The sequence below is a fragment of the Anoplolepis gracilipes genome, chromosome 2 (assembly GCF_047496725.1).
Source record: "Anoplolepis gracilipes chromosome 2, ASM4749672v1, whole genome shotgun sequence".
In the NCBI taxonomy this organism is placed as follows: domain Eukaryota; kingdom Metazoa; phylum Arthropoda; class Insecta; order Hymenoptera; family Formicidae; genus Anoplolepis; species Anoplolepis gracilipes.
This window is the reverse complement of record NC_132971.1, coordinates 1,687,931-1,705,760: the sequence shown is the minus strand read 5'-3', so window position 1 is coordinate 1,705,760 and position 17,830 is coordinate 1,687,931. Positions and strand designations below refer to the sequence as shown.

The 17,830-nt window shown below is 32.1% G+C and overlaps 2 protein-coding genes and 1 long non-coding RNA gene across 4 annotated transcripts; 1 reads left to right on the top strand and 2 right to left on the bottom strand.

Moving 5' to 3' along the window:
* The first annotated feature begins 2,498 nt into the window (after positions 1-2,498).
* On the top strand, positions 2,499-5,915 carry Dan (uncharacterized). Its single transcript, XM_072886414.1, has 2 exons — positions 2,499-2,997; positions 3,109-5,915. The coding sequence occupies exon 2, from the start codon at positions 4,071-4,073 to the stop codon at positions 5,355-5,357; it is 1,287 nt and encodes a 428-aa protein (XP_072742515.1). The 5' UTR covers positions 2,499-2,997; positions 3,109-4,070; the 3' UTR covers positions 5,358-5,915.
* Positions 5,916-5,925: 10 nt separating this feature from the next.
* On the bottom strand, positions 5,926-12,842 carry LOC140662791 (dynein regulatory complex subunit 7). The gene is made up of 2 exons (XM_072886426.1): positions 11,996-12,842; positions 5,926-6,107 (listed from the first exon to the last, which is right to left on the bottom strand). Exons 1-2 carry the CDS (start codon positions 12,368-12,370, stop codon positions 5,958-5,960), a joined length of 525 nt encoding a protein of 174 aa, XP_072742527.1. The 5' UTR covers positions 12,371-12,842; the 3' UTR covers positions 5,926-5,957.
* Positions 12,843-13,950: 1,108 nt separating this feature from the next.
* On the bottom strand, positions 13,951-17,830 carry LOC140662792 (uncharacterized). Of its 2 annotated transcripts, none has more exons than XR_012046174.1 (4): positions 17,608-17,830; positions 16,854-17,029; positions 16,555-16,764; positions 13,951-14,845 (listed from the first exon to the last, which is right to left on the bottom strand). It is a non-coding gene; the product is annotated as an uncharacterized lncRNA (long non-coding RNA). The 2 variants fall into 2 exon arrangements; XR_012046175.1 differs by lacking the exon at positions 17,608-17,830 and adding an exon at positions 17,392-17,560.

Sequence of the window (17,830 nt, the reverse complement as noted above, 5' to 3'; positions counted from 1 at the left end):
AACGCTTCCTCGCGGCGTATATACGCGGGTATAGCGCGTGCGAGACTCGATTCGTTAAACGTAGATCGAACACGCGCGCGCACTACCGCCTTATCCGCGAAATCATATTTTTGTTGTCGCCGCGCTCTTAGCAACGCCATAACCGTCGTGCGCGCGTAATAATTCGCGCCGGGGTCAGCTGCTCTCCGCGATACACAGGCCGCGTTCGCGATACCAACAGCGCGTTCGCGTTCGCGTTCGCGTTCGCGTTCGCGTTCGCGTTCGTGTGCGTGACGTGGTCTCTCGTCGAAAAGAAAATTATTTCTTCCGCTCGCAAGTCAATCTCGATGCGCGATAGCGATGTCGTGCGCCTTCCAAAATCATTATTTAGCCAAGTATATTCAAATCCATCTTACGCGTTTCAATCTCGGTTCGTCTCCCGGCTAATTATTTATCATTTCTAGTCTTTAGCATTTTATTTATTTATTTATTTTACAACTTACATTTTATTTTGTAAGCTACGCTATTTTCGCCCGAATAAGATTTTTCGATCGAATACCTAAGAAATTCTGTTCTCTACGTACTGCTTATTCGTGACGGAGTAAATAGGAAAATTTCTGCTGTTCTTTTTTTTTTTTTTTTTTTCTTCTAGTAAGAAAGAAATTATACATTTTTAAATATATTACATACGTTAAAATATATTTATATATACACACGCACACACGTACGTATACTTTAAACATCATCTTAATAATAATACAGAAATAACATTTCAAGGACATTTAAAATAGACACACGTGCTCGCGTTCGTCCATGTCATCATCGCGATAAATTTCCATTTACGATTCTAGCAAAGTGGACGTCTGAAAACCCTAAATGTGTGCGATCAGCGATAATTATCGAGAGTAGGGCGCCTCTCTCTTTTTCTTCCTCCTTCTCTGCGCTCCTTCTGGCGTGCGATGAAAAACGAGCCAGCATACGTGACGAAATGCGGCTGGTCCTTGCGCGTGTTTCGCCGGCGAAACTGCGCTGTCGATGCGTCGTGCAGGTACACTGGACATCGCGTACGGCATTCACGCGCGACATTAATATAAATATCGCGATGCCGCGGTGATATACTCGCGGTAAATTTACCCGCGAAAATTATCGCGAGAGCCAACTCCTTGCCGCTTGCAACGCATCGCGCTCGTTGTAACCGCGTCGAACGTTCGTACGGATTTTAGGCCGCGCACTCGTAAATCCGGCTCACCCTCGGGAATTGCTGGCAGAGGTGGCGGGAAGGATTTAAGGGTTTTGCTGCATCCAACATCCTTTACTCCTTTCTCTTTCTCTCTCTCTCTGTCTGTCTCACTCTTTCTTACTTCTATATTTCACACAAAAGACCGACAGCTCTCGGTAAATATTGTAAATATTACGGGGAATTTTCTTATCTGAAACGTAAAGTTTCGTCCACGCTAGACTTGTTCCTTTTACATACGATATTTTACATACGTATTTTCTTTTTTTTTTTTTACGTACGATATGATTGTGTAACTCGCGTTGTGAAATTTTTGATAATTATTAAGGTGACATTATTAGAAGTAGGAACATTATTAGGAATAGTATATATGTATATATGTATGTATTATTAGGAATATAGCGATCGCTCTTTTGACAGTTCGATGCTTATTAAAATCGTCTGGAAAGCGGATGAGAACCCTTATTGGAGAACCCCTGGCCTAGTTAGTGGTGATCAAACTTGTTTTTCTCACTTATAAGTCAACAGATTATTATTTAGAATAATTAATTGATCTAAATAAAAAAAATATTCATTTAAGCTTAATGTTTAAACATTTGTGACGGACAGAGACGATACTGGATGTGAATAATTTTTATATTAAACCTTTTACTTACTTAATTTTTTATTTACTTTAAATTATTTATTTTTTATATACAATTAATAAATTAATTATAGAAAAAAGAAGCGAGAAAGAGAGAGAGAGAGAGAGAGAGAATGTGTGCACGTGTGCGTGTGCGTGTGCGTGTGCGTGATGAATCGCACGATGAGAAGAATTCTTTTTAACTTGCACATTTTTATATTTTTCAAGTTTTGTAAGTTTTGTAAGTTTTCACTTTTTTTCTACATTTTAAAATTTCTATAGATCTATAGATATTCTATAGATTTCTACATATAGATGTAAAGGCAAAAATGAGTAAAGAACCGTGAGCACGGCTAAACACTCTGTCGGTGGTCGTCATTATCGTCAAGTTATGCGATATAGAGAAAATAGGCGTATGACAAAGGGGAAGGAGGGAGGGGGAACGCGGACAATTCGGTGCCAAGAAGAGTTTGGGAGGGCAAGGAGTAGGGTGAATAGGATAGGTGATGGTCAGAGAGGAGACGGTTGACGGTTCCCTCGTTGACGACGCCAGTGAGAGCGAGGCAAGTTAACGGTGCGAGAGTGGGGGTTCGCGTCGCGCAAATCGCGACCGGCGTATGCGCATCGCTATTGGAGGGGAATCTTACGCCTTACACCGTTGGTGCGGTCTCGGTCGCGTCAGTCGCGTTCGGCCGCCTGCCGCGAGACCGTAGAGATTATAAATACCAGGTTGTACCGCGTGAGTTAGCTCAATCCAAGTTGGTGCGATCAGTTGACCATTGGTCCAAACAGTGTACTAGTATCCAGCAAGGTTCCACACAGTGGACTGATGCTGTTACTTATATTGTGAGTACTGCGTGGAACGTTCTAATACGAGATACAAATACATCAGTAGTCGAAACTCGAATCATCGTTTCGGATCAATCGTTGACTTCGAGTTCGAGAAGTGCGAGACTTTTCGAAACGATTGTGTGTTTCGTCTGAGACGGAAAAAAAAAAAAAAAAAAAAAAAAAAAAAAAAAAAAACAAAAAAACAATCGATCGTCTTTGATTTTCGAGTTGGAAAAAGAGAGAGTTTTGATTGTTCATCGGAATGCTTATACATCGTGGGTACATCGTAGCAACGCGAGAGGTCAAAAAGAAGGACATATATATACAGGTACCGTATCTCTACACATACACTTGTATTTATTTGATCGGCTGATCCGCTGATTAGGGCGAATAATAAGTTTAAACTACGACGTTGACAAATCGCGATTGGGCTGTCTAGGACTGATCTTCGTGGCAGTGCGCAACCTCTTACTGGAACTTGTGTATCTATCACCGTCTTCAGTTCGTTCGATTCGTCGTCCGTCTCGCTCACGCTTCGACTATCACCCCAGTCGTTCTATTCCTCGTGGTACAGCAATAATATCGTTTCCCGCGCGCAGTGCGGATTGGCTGGTAGCTGTAACCGCGAGGAGCAAGAGGAGTGCTGAGGCAAGCCAACGCGCACCGTTTTACTCGCGCTAGCGCCGTCAGGCAGAGAGGAGCAGAGAGAAGCAAAGAGGAGCAGAGAGGAGCAGAGGTGAGCGGAAGAGCGGAAGAGCGGAAGAGCGGAAGAGCGGCAGTGGAATCAACAGCAGTGGTAGCCTTGCTATAACGGAGGGCAGCAGTGTGAACACGCGGAGAAGAGAGGGAAAAAGAAAGAAGAGTGAGAGAGAAGAGGTGGTTGTAGTCAGCCGCCCAACCGACCGACCGACCGACTTGTTTCATTCATAAAAAAGTTCTTTATTACTCTCTGTGAGCGCATGTGCTATTCCACCACGGAGGAGGACCGAGTACTACTACTCCCCCGACCGGCTGTAGCGGCGTAACTACGTTTACACACGGCATTATTTACTACTGCGCGAGATACGAATCGGCGTCACACGCCGTACCGACAGCGTGGCGTACGGATCATTCTTCCGTTCTTTGTATATGCAATTCCACGTGCATTCTTTTTAGAAAGAGAATTTGCTTTTCACTTTCTGTGCGATTTTGAAATTCATCAAAATCATTAGAAAAAAGACGGACGAGAGGAGAGAAAAGGAGAAAGAAGAGCTCGAGTGCGATTATTCGTGTCATTGTCATCGTCGCGAAAAACTTGTCGCCAAACTGGAGCATCCAGTTGAAATCAACTCTGCCGTCGACCTCACCCAAGATTCGGGGCGAGGCACGTCGGACAACCGTCGATTAACGAGAGATAAAATAATGTCGAGGAACGAAACACCACCGCAACGGACGGCAGGGAAGCGTCCGTTGCGAGCGTTGACGCCATCCGAAAAACTTGATGCGATTAAGAGAGTACACGAAGGTGAATCTAAAGCATCGGTTGCGCGAGATATCGGAGTCCCCGAGTCCACTTTGCGAGGATGGTGCAAAGCGGAACATAAGATAGTGAACCAAGTTACCACCATGAAAAACAGCGGAAGTTTCGAAAGGCTTTCATCACCCTCGGAAAGCGATAGAAGTACACCGGGATCCTCATCGCGGCCTCCTTCAGCAAATTTAACCGGAGCTTCCACATCAACAGGCATCAAAGAATCATCCGAGGAAGTCGAACCACCCACAAAACGCATGAAAATTGACAATGATATGCTATCCGCGTCTACCAGTAGTGTATCATCATCATCGATAAAACAGTATGATCAATTCAATTCAGTCATTTTGTCACTATTAATGAACAATATGATAAACACCAATATGATAACTAGTCCTTCAACTTTAAAGCAATTTTATGATCAACAAGTTATATTAAATGCCAATAAAATTTTTACTACGCCTAATTTGCTCGAAGGAAGTGGATATTCTTCGTTAGGGTATCCCGCTAATAATATGTCATTTAACAATGTATCAATGATGAGTAGTACGCTACCTAACATGATAAACCCACAAAGAGACATTAATGGAAAAAAGACGAGGCATCGTGTAATGTCCACATCCCTAGGAAGTACTTTCGACAGGACTTCTAAAAAACAAAGCTTATCACCGACTGAAAGAATAAATAATTCAGTGCCATCAACATCGTCGGGAATAGTGAATGGAAACCACATTGGCTCAACCATGTCCAAGCTGTCGCAAGATGGAAAAAATATAGATGATATAGCTTACCAGTTGTTACTGCGAGAGCAATCTAGGCAGCAACAACTTAAACAAGTACCGGTAAATATTAATTCGACGTTGCCATCGCGAGAGGCTCCGTTTTGCTCTTCACTGGATGGCCAACCTGTGCCAAATAATTCGGTAAAAAACTACAACAATAATAATATTCATAAAAATAATAATCAGATTGAAAACCGAAAACATAGTTTACCATTACCGCCGGGAATCCATGAAGCAGCCGAACACGGTATAAAATTTTTAGCATGGTTGAGAGAAAGTGGATCCATTTTTACTTTTGAACAGATAAAATGTTTAGAAAACATTATGGACAATCTTGTCGAGTGGATCAAATCAAGGGAAATCAAATTAAACGATAAATCAAATTCTACGAGCTAGCTAAAGCAACGTAGAAAAAGATTTATAAAATAATCAAAATCCAAAACGAGTAAATAAAATTCTGTATTATAATCCTAAACATCTGTATATTAATCTATAACTTTATGTATAAATATATATTGTGTGTGTGTGTGCGAACGCGATGAAGACTAAATAAAGGTGTGCATATGAGTGTGTGTGTGTATGTATGTAAAAATATATAAATGTGTATATAAAATTTGTATATATCTGTAACTGACCATTAGTGTATAATAGTATAATATTAAAAAAAGTCGCGAATCGTTTTCTTTTTTCTCACACGTATGTTGTCAAAAGATATGAATTATATCTTCAAGTTACCGTGAAAAATGCGGCGAAATAAAGAATTAAAAAAGAGTCAGTTTCACAGTTTTAATATAAAACTCTTTTTGTTTTAATTTTTTTTTTTTTTTTTTATTAATTTGCATTATTATGTACATTTTTATGTGAGAAAAATAGCACGCGATTAGCGCAAATACCGCGATTCCTATGTATTCTACCTCCTACTTTTAATTAATTTTGCATAAGTTGTACATTAGTTATTTTTAAGTTTATTTATATTACGGATTTTTTAAATGTATATTATTGATTGATTTGCTTACTTACCATAATAAATTCTTTATCCAGTGATTGATACGTGACGTGATTACTGATAAACTGTGCACATCCATGCCATGTATACAATTCTGGATATGGCGGCGTACTTCGACGAATGCCAGTAGATGTAAATTTCTGTTTAAGTTAAGAGAGACTTAAGTTAGAATATTTTTAATGTACATATTAATAACTTTTTTTAAAAATTATATTCAGTATTATAATTATTCCATATTAACGCGATATAAATGTTAAATATTATGTGCTGTATATAATATTTAACATTATGGAATTATACTCTATATATATTATTAAAAATATTATTAAAAAACATTAATGTAATTTATTTATAGTTTTTGTATTTATATTTTTTTCGTTTTTTTTCGCCTCTTGACACCAATAACATCTACTGACATTTTTATAATTACTATTTTATCTATATTAAATATATAAAATATCTGTGAATATACGAATGTATGTATGTATGTATATATATATATATATATATATATATATATATATATATATATATATATATAATGTATAAAGCGATTTAATTTTTAAAGAAAATAGATTTATAAGAAAATGCTTATACCAAATGATACAACCAGTGCTGTGAAGCAATTAAAAATAAGACTGGTCCCTGCACTTACATGCAAATAGTGCAGGTAAATTATAATAAAATATTTTGGGTATAGTAAATTATAATAAAGTAAATTTTATTATTTAAAAATGATTATATAAAAAAATGTCTGTGTACCACACATATGACAAAATTTGATTATATGTTGCGCTATTGCTTTTCAATATTTAAAAGTTTACATTATTTTTCATTTTGTTTAAATTATTTTTGTAAATATTCTTAAATCTTTTAAAAAATACATATTTTTTAAATATGTGTTTTATTAGTTATTTAATACACACCAAAACTTTTATTTTAATTATTTGAATACCACGCAGCGCAATCAATTTTCATAAACTAATTGATTTAGAATAATAAATAATCGAAAAAAGTGCGAGTGATTGTCATAAAGATAAGAAAATAGCGTGGTCACGTTGTGTGATCTTTTTCGACGTAAAACAGGAAAAATGCGATCGCACTACTTGGCACACTTCGAATATTCCTTTTTATATTTTTGCTTCATAAAATTATTAGCATTAATATAAAAATATTACAAAAATTAAATTATGTCAAATTATGTTAAATTAAATTATTACAAAAATTTAATTATGTCAAATAAGATTGCAATATTAATGTCACAACTAATGTTATAATTTTTTGAGGACTATGCTTAAAAAGAAGAAAAAAAATATACATATGTATATAATATATATGGTATCTTTCAAACAGTTAAATACAATTTTTGGTGTGTAATTAAACAATTAGAAAAGATATTTTATTAAAAATATTTTTAAAAAGATTAAAAAATATTTACACAAAAATTCTTCCGCAAGAGTATTTAATCATACAAATTATATATTTCATTAAAAAGATTCCCCTTATTCATATCTATCCATTTACGTATCTTCTAATATTTTTTATATATTGGCGCTCGTATAATTTATAAAGTTTATGATATGGATATAAGTTATATGAACGTAAAGTTATGATTATAAAACAGATTATAAAACATTCCTCTTCTTTTAGGCATAGCCTCACTTTCGAAAAATTATAATATTAGTCGTCAGTAATATTTTATTTGACATAATTTAATAATTTTTGTAATGGGAATTATGTCTTTGTACCAACAAAAATGGTTATAAAGAAAAATTATTAAAAATACATAAAATATAAAATTAAAAAAAATATTTTAAAAATAATTTTTTGAAGTATCTTTAATTTTTTTATCCTGTATCCTTTTCTATTTTCTATATGTTTTTTTATGATTGATTCTTTTTAAGCGATTATTTATAAAACTTAGCGAATATAGATTAAATAATATTCGTAGAAAATTAAATACAACCTTTTATGTAAATATATATATAATAAAAAGTGATTTGATAGAAATTAATAAGCAAGATGCCTCTAATGTAAATGTTATTATGACAAGCCTTTAAAATAATTAAATAGAAAAAAAGATATCAAAACTGATATATTAATATCATGTACTATTTTGTTTTTCGGTTGAACTTTTTAAGATGTAGTTATTTGTTAGAGATTACTCTCTACTAAATTATATTATATTTTTGATAATTTTATTTCAAATTTTTGAACAAATAACTTTTTGAAAACCGACAAAAACTAAGATCTGAAAATTCAAGCTTTAAAACTGATGTTTATTAAAAACTAAGGGAATAGTAAAAGTAATGAAAAAAACAAAAGAGATTTAGAAACCAACACAATAATGTAATATAATTAAGAAGATATTCCATTATTACTGCTTTTAAATTACTTTTTATTATTTAGATTATTTAAATTACCAAAGAGGATTATAGAAAACAAAATTTTTGAATTTCAAAATTCTGTAAACTAATTTAACACATCAATAAGCAACGAATACACTATAGGCTTTTTATTTATAAATTAATTAAATGGATTATATCAATTTAATCAATCAATAGCGTGTATAGTATTTAATTGCTAAAAAATAAAAGTAAAAAATTTACGTCAATTACAGTTTGATATTTTTTCTTTTGTACAGTTTCTTGTTAGCATCATTCTAAGCATAAGAATAAATGAATATCATTAGAAAATTTATCATTGATAAAGCATAATTAAAAATAAAGTAAAATTGGCTTGCGAAATAAATAATAAAAAGAAAATAGAAGATTGAGCCAAAACGCAAGTATTTGATGACAAAACAACTTGTTTCTTTACACGCAAAAGTGATTCTTATTTAATTTGTAAAAACACAATCTATTGCAAAGAATAAAACTAATGGTAATGTTCGGCAAAATACTGGCGTCCGTTTCATTGCTTAAAGCTATACGTAATTACGCGTTTAGAAAGAGGGGAGAGAGAGAGAGAGAGAGAGAGAGAAAGAGGGAGAGAGAGAGAGAGAGAGAGAGAGAGAGAGAGAGAGAGAGAGAGAGAGAGAGAGAGAGAGAGAGAGAGAGAGAGAGAGAGAGAGAGAGAGAGAGAGAGAGAGAGAGAGAGAGAGAGAGAGAGAGAGAGAGAGAGAGAAAGAGAGAGAGCTGTGTTATTTTAAATATATTATAAATAAATGTAAAATTTATAATGTGTTTTAATTACTTTTTCTATTTTTTAGTACTATACTTTTATTATTTTTACGATCTCTTTTTTCTTCTTCTCGTAGTATGCCACATTGGACAGATTTTCACCAGTGTTTGAAGATTTATACAGGTAAGGAACGATATGCAAAACCTTGCTTGACATTGCGTGATTCGCCCTTATAATAGAGAGAGCCGTAATCAAAATTTCTTTTTCTATCTATCTGTATACATGTCGCAAATCATTTGTACGTTTGCGCGAAATATGTATTTAGGTACATATGTGTTTAATATATGTATAGACTTTAGTATAACTATATAATAATATATACTACAGACTAGTATATACAAGAAAATTTCAACAAAAATACAAAATGTTTTTTACCGTGTATGCGCCGAATTAAGAGATTTCTTGAATTATTAAAAAAATTATTAAAAGTCCTACGTGTCATTTAAAAATGTTATGAGATATATATATATATATATATATATATATATATATATATATTTACGTGTCATTTAAAAATGTTATGAGATATATATATATATATATATATATATATATATATTTACGTGTCATTTAAAAATGTTATGAGATATATATATATATATATATATATATATATATATATCATAACATTTTTAAATGACACGTACGACTTTTAATAAATTTTTTAATAATTCAAGAAATCTCTTAATTTGGCGCATACACGGTAAAAAACATTTTGTATTTTTGTTGAAATTTTCTTGTATAGAAATTTTTGTGTTAAATTTTTAACATACTCTTATGTTAATATAACATACTGTCGTTATGTTATTTTAACTTTTCTGCATTGAGTTAATATTCACCGTTTCTAAGAATTAAAACAATACAATAAACAAGTAAATCAGACACTAATTCACATTTTTGTGTTAATTTTTTACGTATTATTTGTGTTATTTGTTTACATATTTGCCTTCTGTTAAATTAAAATTAAAATTAGAGTGGATAAATTGGGACATGAGAAATGTGTTAAATTTAACACAAAATTTTTTATCGTGTACGCGTAATCTCTCTGTAAAGAGTCGTCTACAATGGTGTTGTAAGTCGTAGGCCAAAAAATTAACTAATCATAGTCGATCTTAGAGAAGATCGAATATTATTGACTAATTGCTAATTTATAGCTTGAGACCTACCTATACAGGATAGGTAGACAACACCTATTGTAGACGGCCCTTAACAGTTAACGCGTGAGGATATACGATATTATTTTTCTTTTTTCTCTAGAGTCATTCGATGTTGAGTGTGACACGTGCCGTTTCCATGCCTGGATTCGCAATCGATGTGTATATTCGCGAAACTCGTGCTTTGTTTTGCTCGTGTCACGGTTTATTTGAAGGTCATCGTTTCGTTCTCGTTCGCTCACAATCAGTTTCTCGCTGGTTCTGTCCGTTACAGCTTATTAGTCGTGAGTCGTGAGTCGCGATCGTCTCCTGTACCGCGAATTTTCGCTGAAAAGGGTGATCGCGGCTAATAATCTACGTAACGAATTAAATTCTCTCGAATCTACTTAATATATATCGTTATCGCTTGCGGATTCCATACAATTATTTCTACAAGTGTCTGCAAGTCCATTACTCCACGGTCAGTTTTTTACAACGTTATTTCATTTATTTATTTACGATACTCTCTTTTTTATCGCGTAGACACACACTTTATCTTTACATAATGATTTTTAGATTTTGAAAACTAAGGTTAATGTTGAAAACTAGAATCTATATTAGTATAATAAATAAAAATATATGTGTATTTGCGTTTGTATCTGTAGTTATCATCACACGTTGGTATAATTTGTTGGAACGGACCGAGCTTAATCTTCGAATTTTTCTACATACACACACACACACACACATACAAGCGATGATGGATTTCTTCAGGTAATATAATTATTTAGTTTATTAAAAATTGTTTTGTTTGCATTTAATTTTTATGTAATTACTCACTAATTGGCAGAGATCATTTGAACAGTAATGTCGGATTCTATATACATGTATATTGGTTGCATTTAATAGTAATCAGTTGTCTTATTTTCACTTTTTTTTCGTTTGGCATAATTTTATATAATTACTTAAACAAATGTGGTTAGTTCAATTAAAACACCTATTTAATTACATTTATTTAAAAATCCTATTTTTCTATGTAACGTTTATTTTATTTGTAACTTATATAATTTGGAATGAAAACTGTTGAAATAAAAAATAAATGTCGAAAGATTGTTCTGGTATGCAAACGGAGTTTCGATATTAAAGTTTATCGTTTGCATATTTCTGACTCAAATTTGTCTTTGCTTTGCTCTTGTTTTATTCATTTGGACAATAATTGTTATCATTGTAACATATTTTTCTTAATATCGTACAATTTAAATTATTTTAACAACGTAATATATACATCTGTGCAATTGACTAATCTCTCTCTTATATGACTTGCAATAAACTTATATTCATGGGATACGCAAATATATACATATATATTATAAAAAAAAATTAGTTAATACACAAACTGAAATTTACTCATACGCATAGAATAAAAAAAAACGGCCACAATTTTTGCAAGAGATCAACATCTTTAATATTTTTCTTTTATTAATTGCTGATATTACACATAATTTATCAGATCACTGTTATTATTCGTAAAAAAGTAAGATAATTTTATTGAATTAAGGTAAAAAGTTTTTAGAAATAAAAATACAAAATTTTCCAACTTATTATATTGGTTTATTAGGACACCGCAATTTCTTTAATATCAGTAAAAAAATAATGTAATTTCGTCGAATGGAATTTTATATCTGTATATATATATATATATATATACCTACTTGTACGCCACATTCATTTTCACTTGCCAACAATAGCGGTCGACGACTCGTGTCTTTCGCATGAATCTGTCGACGAAAGTTTTCTGCGTACCACAACAGCAATCTCTCCTTGTCGTTGACACATCGATAAGTATCCGGAAGTGATTGCGCATAAAGATCCTTGGTTATCGGGATATCCGACCAGCATAATTTGATCAGGCACAACTCGCGTTGCACTTGCCGCAAGATCTCTTCGGTACATCTAACTTCCGATAACACTTTACTGTCATTCTGCCCGTTACTATCCATAAATTCTTCGACTTCGGATTCATTTTCGAGACGTCTCTCCGGCAGATTCAGGCTGTCGTCGAACTTTTCTTCGCGCGTCTGATCCATCCTCGCGATACATCTGATTCACGTCGTGACGGCGATGCGCGATTTCGATTGCCGAAATGAAGAGAAATACGTATTTAACCGGCCGTGATTGTTTATCAATGCGATTACGAAACCGCGATTAGAATTCGGATTGATAAGTAAATAAACCGTCGTTACTATAACAACGAACTCTAGACGCTGTTATCGGGATAAACTCTTTGATAATTCGAATGATGGCAGCACGGAACAAGGGTGTTTTTCCCTCTTAATATAGGGTGAGCCAGAATAAAAACTAATACACTCAATTTTATTCCCCACCGTTACATGGCTGCAAATAAATACTAAACAAATACTTTATTTACTTATTTCAATTCTAAAACCGCCCTATATTATTATTTATTATATTATATCATTATTCATTTTATTTTATATTCTATATTATATTTATGATAAATAATTGCGGTGAAGAGTTTTAAATTTTATTTAAACCGTTAACCAATTCTTTACACTGACTTAATCTTTTATTGATTTATTTATTGTACTACTGTTTATTTACATATACATAACATTTAATTATTTGCGCTAATTATATATATAATCATCATGTTTACAAGAAAAAAATATAAGTTTTTCTTGATATACTTCACATTATTGAAAAAGGAAAATTTCCGCTAAAATATATCTACTGCAAAATATTTATGGAAAATTATTATCAGAAGGAAATGAACGTATTAGCTTTAACGACAGAGCAAAAGAACTATATACACGTTGGCCAATGATTCGTTGTATTTCCCTAGAGAGATGAATATAAAACATGTAACAGAATATATGTAAACTTGTTAGGGGAACGAAATCATTGTTCGGCAGTATATAATAGTCAGAGAATTATAATAATTGATTTATTAGAAACGAGCTGTATTTAGTAACAAAATGAAAAATCCATTCTAATAAATCAATTATTATTCAATTTTGTAAAATTATAAACACTTTTGCACAAATAGGGAAATTTTTGATTTCTAGTTTCTTTTATTTTGTCGAAAATTATTATTAGATTATTTAAATTTTACCTCAAAAACACAAAAGCAAAAACATAATATTGCTCAGATTAAAATCAAAACTAGATTGACTAAATCTTTATATTAATGTAAACTTTTTTCATAATATTATATCAATCGATTATGACATATATTACGCTATCCAAGTATTGATGCTGACAATAATAATCCCCAAAATATTTTAGTTGTCGATTGTTTATTAAAAAATTATTAACAGATGAAAGTATGCAAATCAAGATTTTGCCGGTCAATAAAAAAAACATTCAATATTGAACACAATTCATAATTAATATCCGCACTATATACTGACAGAAATGATATAAGCAAAAGTTGGATAGCATAATAGTGTCTACTCTATTATAGATATTTAAAATCTATTCGTCTATTCACTTAGTTTTTTCTTAAATATAACTATGCACTATAAAAATGCAATTGCCCTTTAATGGAATTATATGTATATATTTTTTGTATACATAGATTCCCTTCTAAATATTTTGTGTATAAAAGTTTGAGTAAAGTGTTCGAGAAAAAATATTACACAAGCTATTTGAAATTTCTAAATGAAGCATATGCTTTATTCAAGAAGATGTAAATGTTCTAACGTTAAATAATGAATTTTGTGATCTTTCTTTATAATCTTCATTACAGCATTGAGATAATTACTATTTATGTTACTAGGTTTTTGTATATGATTATTTTAAAGATAAAAAGTATATTCGTATTTATTTGTTTCTGTTGAAGATTGAGAAATGGGTTAAAAGAATGGATTAAAATAAATTATTTAAACGTAAATAGTGATGATTTTAAAGCTATAATAAAGAACATAAACAAATGCTTGTTATGTAATAATGAAATAAAGCAAGTTTGAATAAAGTTCAAAGCATCAGATAATGAAGTGGATCTCATTTCTCGAGAAAATTGGAAACCTAGATAGAACTGTTGTATCGTATAATTATAAATCTTGTTTCGTATTAAAAATATTGAACGGTGTAAATCTTGCTCTGTGTGAAACGTTGCAAATATAGAGCTTCTCTCTCGCCTACATATTCACTTTTCAATTTTTGACACTTTTGAATACTCTACAGTCTTATATAAAATTCAGCAATTCATACTTCATCTTTGTTGCTCCGTTTTACAATATTATTCGATCTAACACTCCATGGTATATATCTTTGTAATTTCCTTCATTTTAACGCTGACTTTCATACTGATTCTATTTCATCCACTCGTTTCTATACTCTCATCTTACTTTTCCGTCTCGTTGCACATCCAAGTTCAGAAACCTTCCAAAATTATTTAGCTGTAAGTCTTCCATCACATCTGTTTTTCTATATTTCTTTCCTTTTTTAGAATTGCGGCGGTTTCTCACATTGCTCATAATTTTATGTATCCTTATGTGGCTTCATACATCTGTTATATCTACTTAGCTACGTAGGCTGTCCTATAACAAAGGTATAGACGTTGATTATAAAATGATCTCTATGCACAATCTTGAAGTCACGGGCATGCATTGTTACAAGATAGGGGCGAGAGGACTAGTTTGTTTTACCAGCCACTAATCAGAGTAAGGCATGCGAAGGAAATGGCCAGTGTGATTGAAAATAATTCTAAGTTTGAGATGTCTATAATTATTAGATTTTTTCAAGCAGAAAGGAGAGACCTTTCTCTACAACATATAAAATTTTAGACAGTTAACTCTACGTAATGGAATAACACGCGTTTTGTGATGTTGAAGTTTGTTCGTTGTTGATGTCACTATTTTTAAAAATGAATTAAGTTTTGTATATAGTATGGATATTAATTATAAATTCGTTGTCAATGTCACGATTTAAAAAAAATGGAGCTACAATTTTTGTGTTACAAAAGTTTTGTGTTAAACTGGGAAAAATATTCGTCTCGGTCGTTGGAAGACGACACAAAAGCGAGGAAATTAACTGAAAGATTCTCTATAAGTCGCACTACGATTGGAATGGTCGCGAGACCATTTAAAAGCGTATAGTGATTTACAGTAGTAAATCTCCTCTTGTCGGAATCATGACAACATATGTTAAGATCAAGATCATTGCGGAGAAGTACAAGACTATAAAGACGTACTCTTAAAGGAGGAAGATCAATAAGGCCTGATTTTGGGTCTCTCAGGATTTTGTTGTTACTAATCAGAATTACTTCTTAATATTATATTATAAATTTTACTTGTTTAAACAAAAATTCGTAAAATCATTTTTATACGTAAAATTAATAATGTCAGTGAAATACATCAGATAGTGTACACATACGAACCTGGTAGCAAAACCGAGTATTTTTTATTGTATTGAATCTATAAGGTGTAAAAAAATATGATTTTTATAATCTACCCAGGTAGCAAAAGTAGTCATTTTGACGTAAAAAATGTGAAGAAGGAATACATTCGTCTCGCGTACTTCGTGGGCGCCCCCGTGGCCATGCCTGATCTAACAGATTATGTATTATAATTAAATCAAGCTCTAAGAATAAAAAAATATGGCCCTTCTTTCCTTTCTTTCACCTCCTTTTTCTCTTGCTCCATTTGCTTTATTCCTCTTTTCCATTTTGATTCCAAACATTCACTAATTGGACACTCGAGAGTAGTTGAATAAAATTTATTTCCGGATGATTTCCTGATTTAATTAAAATACATAATCTGCTAGATCATCCAAGTCACATTTTTTGCACCTCATAGATTCAATACAATGAAAAATACTCATTTTTCACGGTTTTGCGACCAGGTATGTGTGCACTATCTGACGTATTTCACTAACGTCATCAATTTTACGTATAAAAATGATTTTAAATTATAATATTAATAAAATGAACAGGTTTAAAAAAATGCCCACACATACATCTAAATTGTAACATCCATATGTAACCTTTTATGTTATTTTTTGATTATTAAATTCATATTTTTTATAACTCTTTATGCCTTTTTTAAACCTGTTTATTTTATTGAATTATAGTATTATATATGCTTTTTTACTTGATTAATTATAATATTAATGATGTCCACAATAATATTTAAAATTTTCAGGCAAGTGTAATATTAGATAAAATAACCATAAATTTTTGTTTAAATAGGATAATGAGTATGTTGAACATGTCCATTTAGGCTAAAATTAGCTAAATTTAGTTTCTTACATATTAAAAAGTAATTCTGATGAATTACAACAAAATCTTGAGAGGCTGAAAATCGGGCCTTATTGACCCTCTTCCTTTCGAATTAAAATAACGAAGACGCTAACTGTCAATTGATAGTTAGTGCGAAAAATAGTTTGATGCTACGTAGACGCATGTAGAGTTTTGCATTGTAACTTTCACTGACATAACTGACATAAACAAAATCTTCATCTGTAAAAAAATTTTCAGTAGTTTAGATATCGTCTTATATTATGTAAAATTGTAAAATAGCTTAAAACGAGTATGAGAAAAGAACTTACTTTGTTTATTCCTTATAATATAACATAATTTGTTGCCGAATTACTGCATTATTTGTATATTAACTCGAAATTCCGATCCAGAATATATCCAGACACGAGAATTGTAGATTCTGCTTCGTCGATTTATACCCATAAGAGATATCCGTTCTCGCCTATTCTACTTAAAGAGGTTTGTCCTGTAAAGTTTAATAAATAATGCTTAATAATAACAATTTCATAAAATATCCGTGTACGAAAAATGTACCTAAGCTATCGAAAATCATGGTAAATTATTGGAAATTCCCATCTAAGCGTTCTTTTTCAAGATGTATTTTCTAGTATGTACATGCTGCAGAAAAGAACGCTTAGATGGGAGTGCATAGGAGAACGGGGCGAAGCTCCGTCCGCATAAAAAAATATAACAAAACTTGAGAGCGTAGAAACTATCAGTACTGTGTGGAAACTGACAGTATTGTGTGGAAGTTTCAATGTAAAATCTTAATTCAACCTATGTCCGAACTCTTACACTACATTTATAATTTTTCATTCATAATCTTACAAAACAAATACTGAATGCATCGATGCACGCTTCGTTGAGCCATTTGCCTAACAGCGCTTCAGTGAAATAGCATTTGACTAGGAAAATAGCATTGAAACATAAAAATAAATGTGCAAAAGCCACGTGGCCAGCCAGATAGCATTTGCCTAGTCAAAAGCTATTTTCCTAAAATAACCATTTGCCTACGACATATACATAGTAAATAGATTTTTATACCTTTATTTCTTAAAAAAAGAATTCTAACGTGTTTTATATAAAGTACTATTCCAACTATTAAGACAATTTTTCTTCCTTGAAAAAAACTAGCAGCATACAACGTAGTCAACAAAATAGTGCACAACAAATTTACTAAAAAAACAAGCACCGTGTGTGCTTTTACAATATATTACATTCATTTACACCATGGACAGAAAATTGCCTATGCACTGTGTCTACTCTC

Coding starts and splice junctions, on each gene's coding strand:
- Dan (XM_072886414.1), top strand. CDS start 4,071: ATGTCGAGGAACGAAACACCACCGCAACGGACGGCAGGGAAGCGTCCG.
- LOC140662791 (XM_072886426.1), bottom strand. CDS start 12,370: ATGGATCAGACGCGCGAAGAAAAGTTCGACGACAGCCTGAATCTGCCG. Junction 6,108..11,995: donor AAAATGAATGTGGCGTACAA/GTAGGTATATAT, acceptor TAACTTAAACAG/AAATTTACATCTACTGGCAT.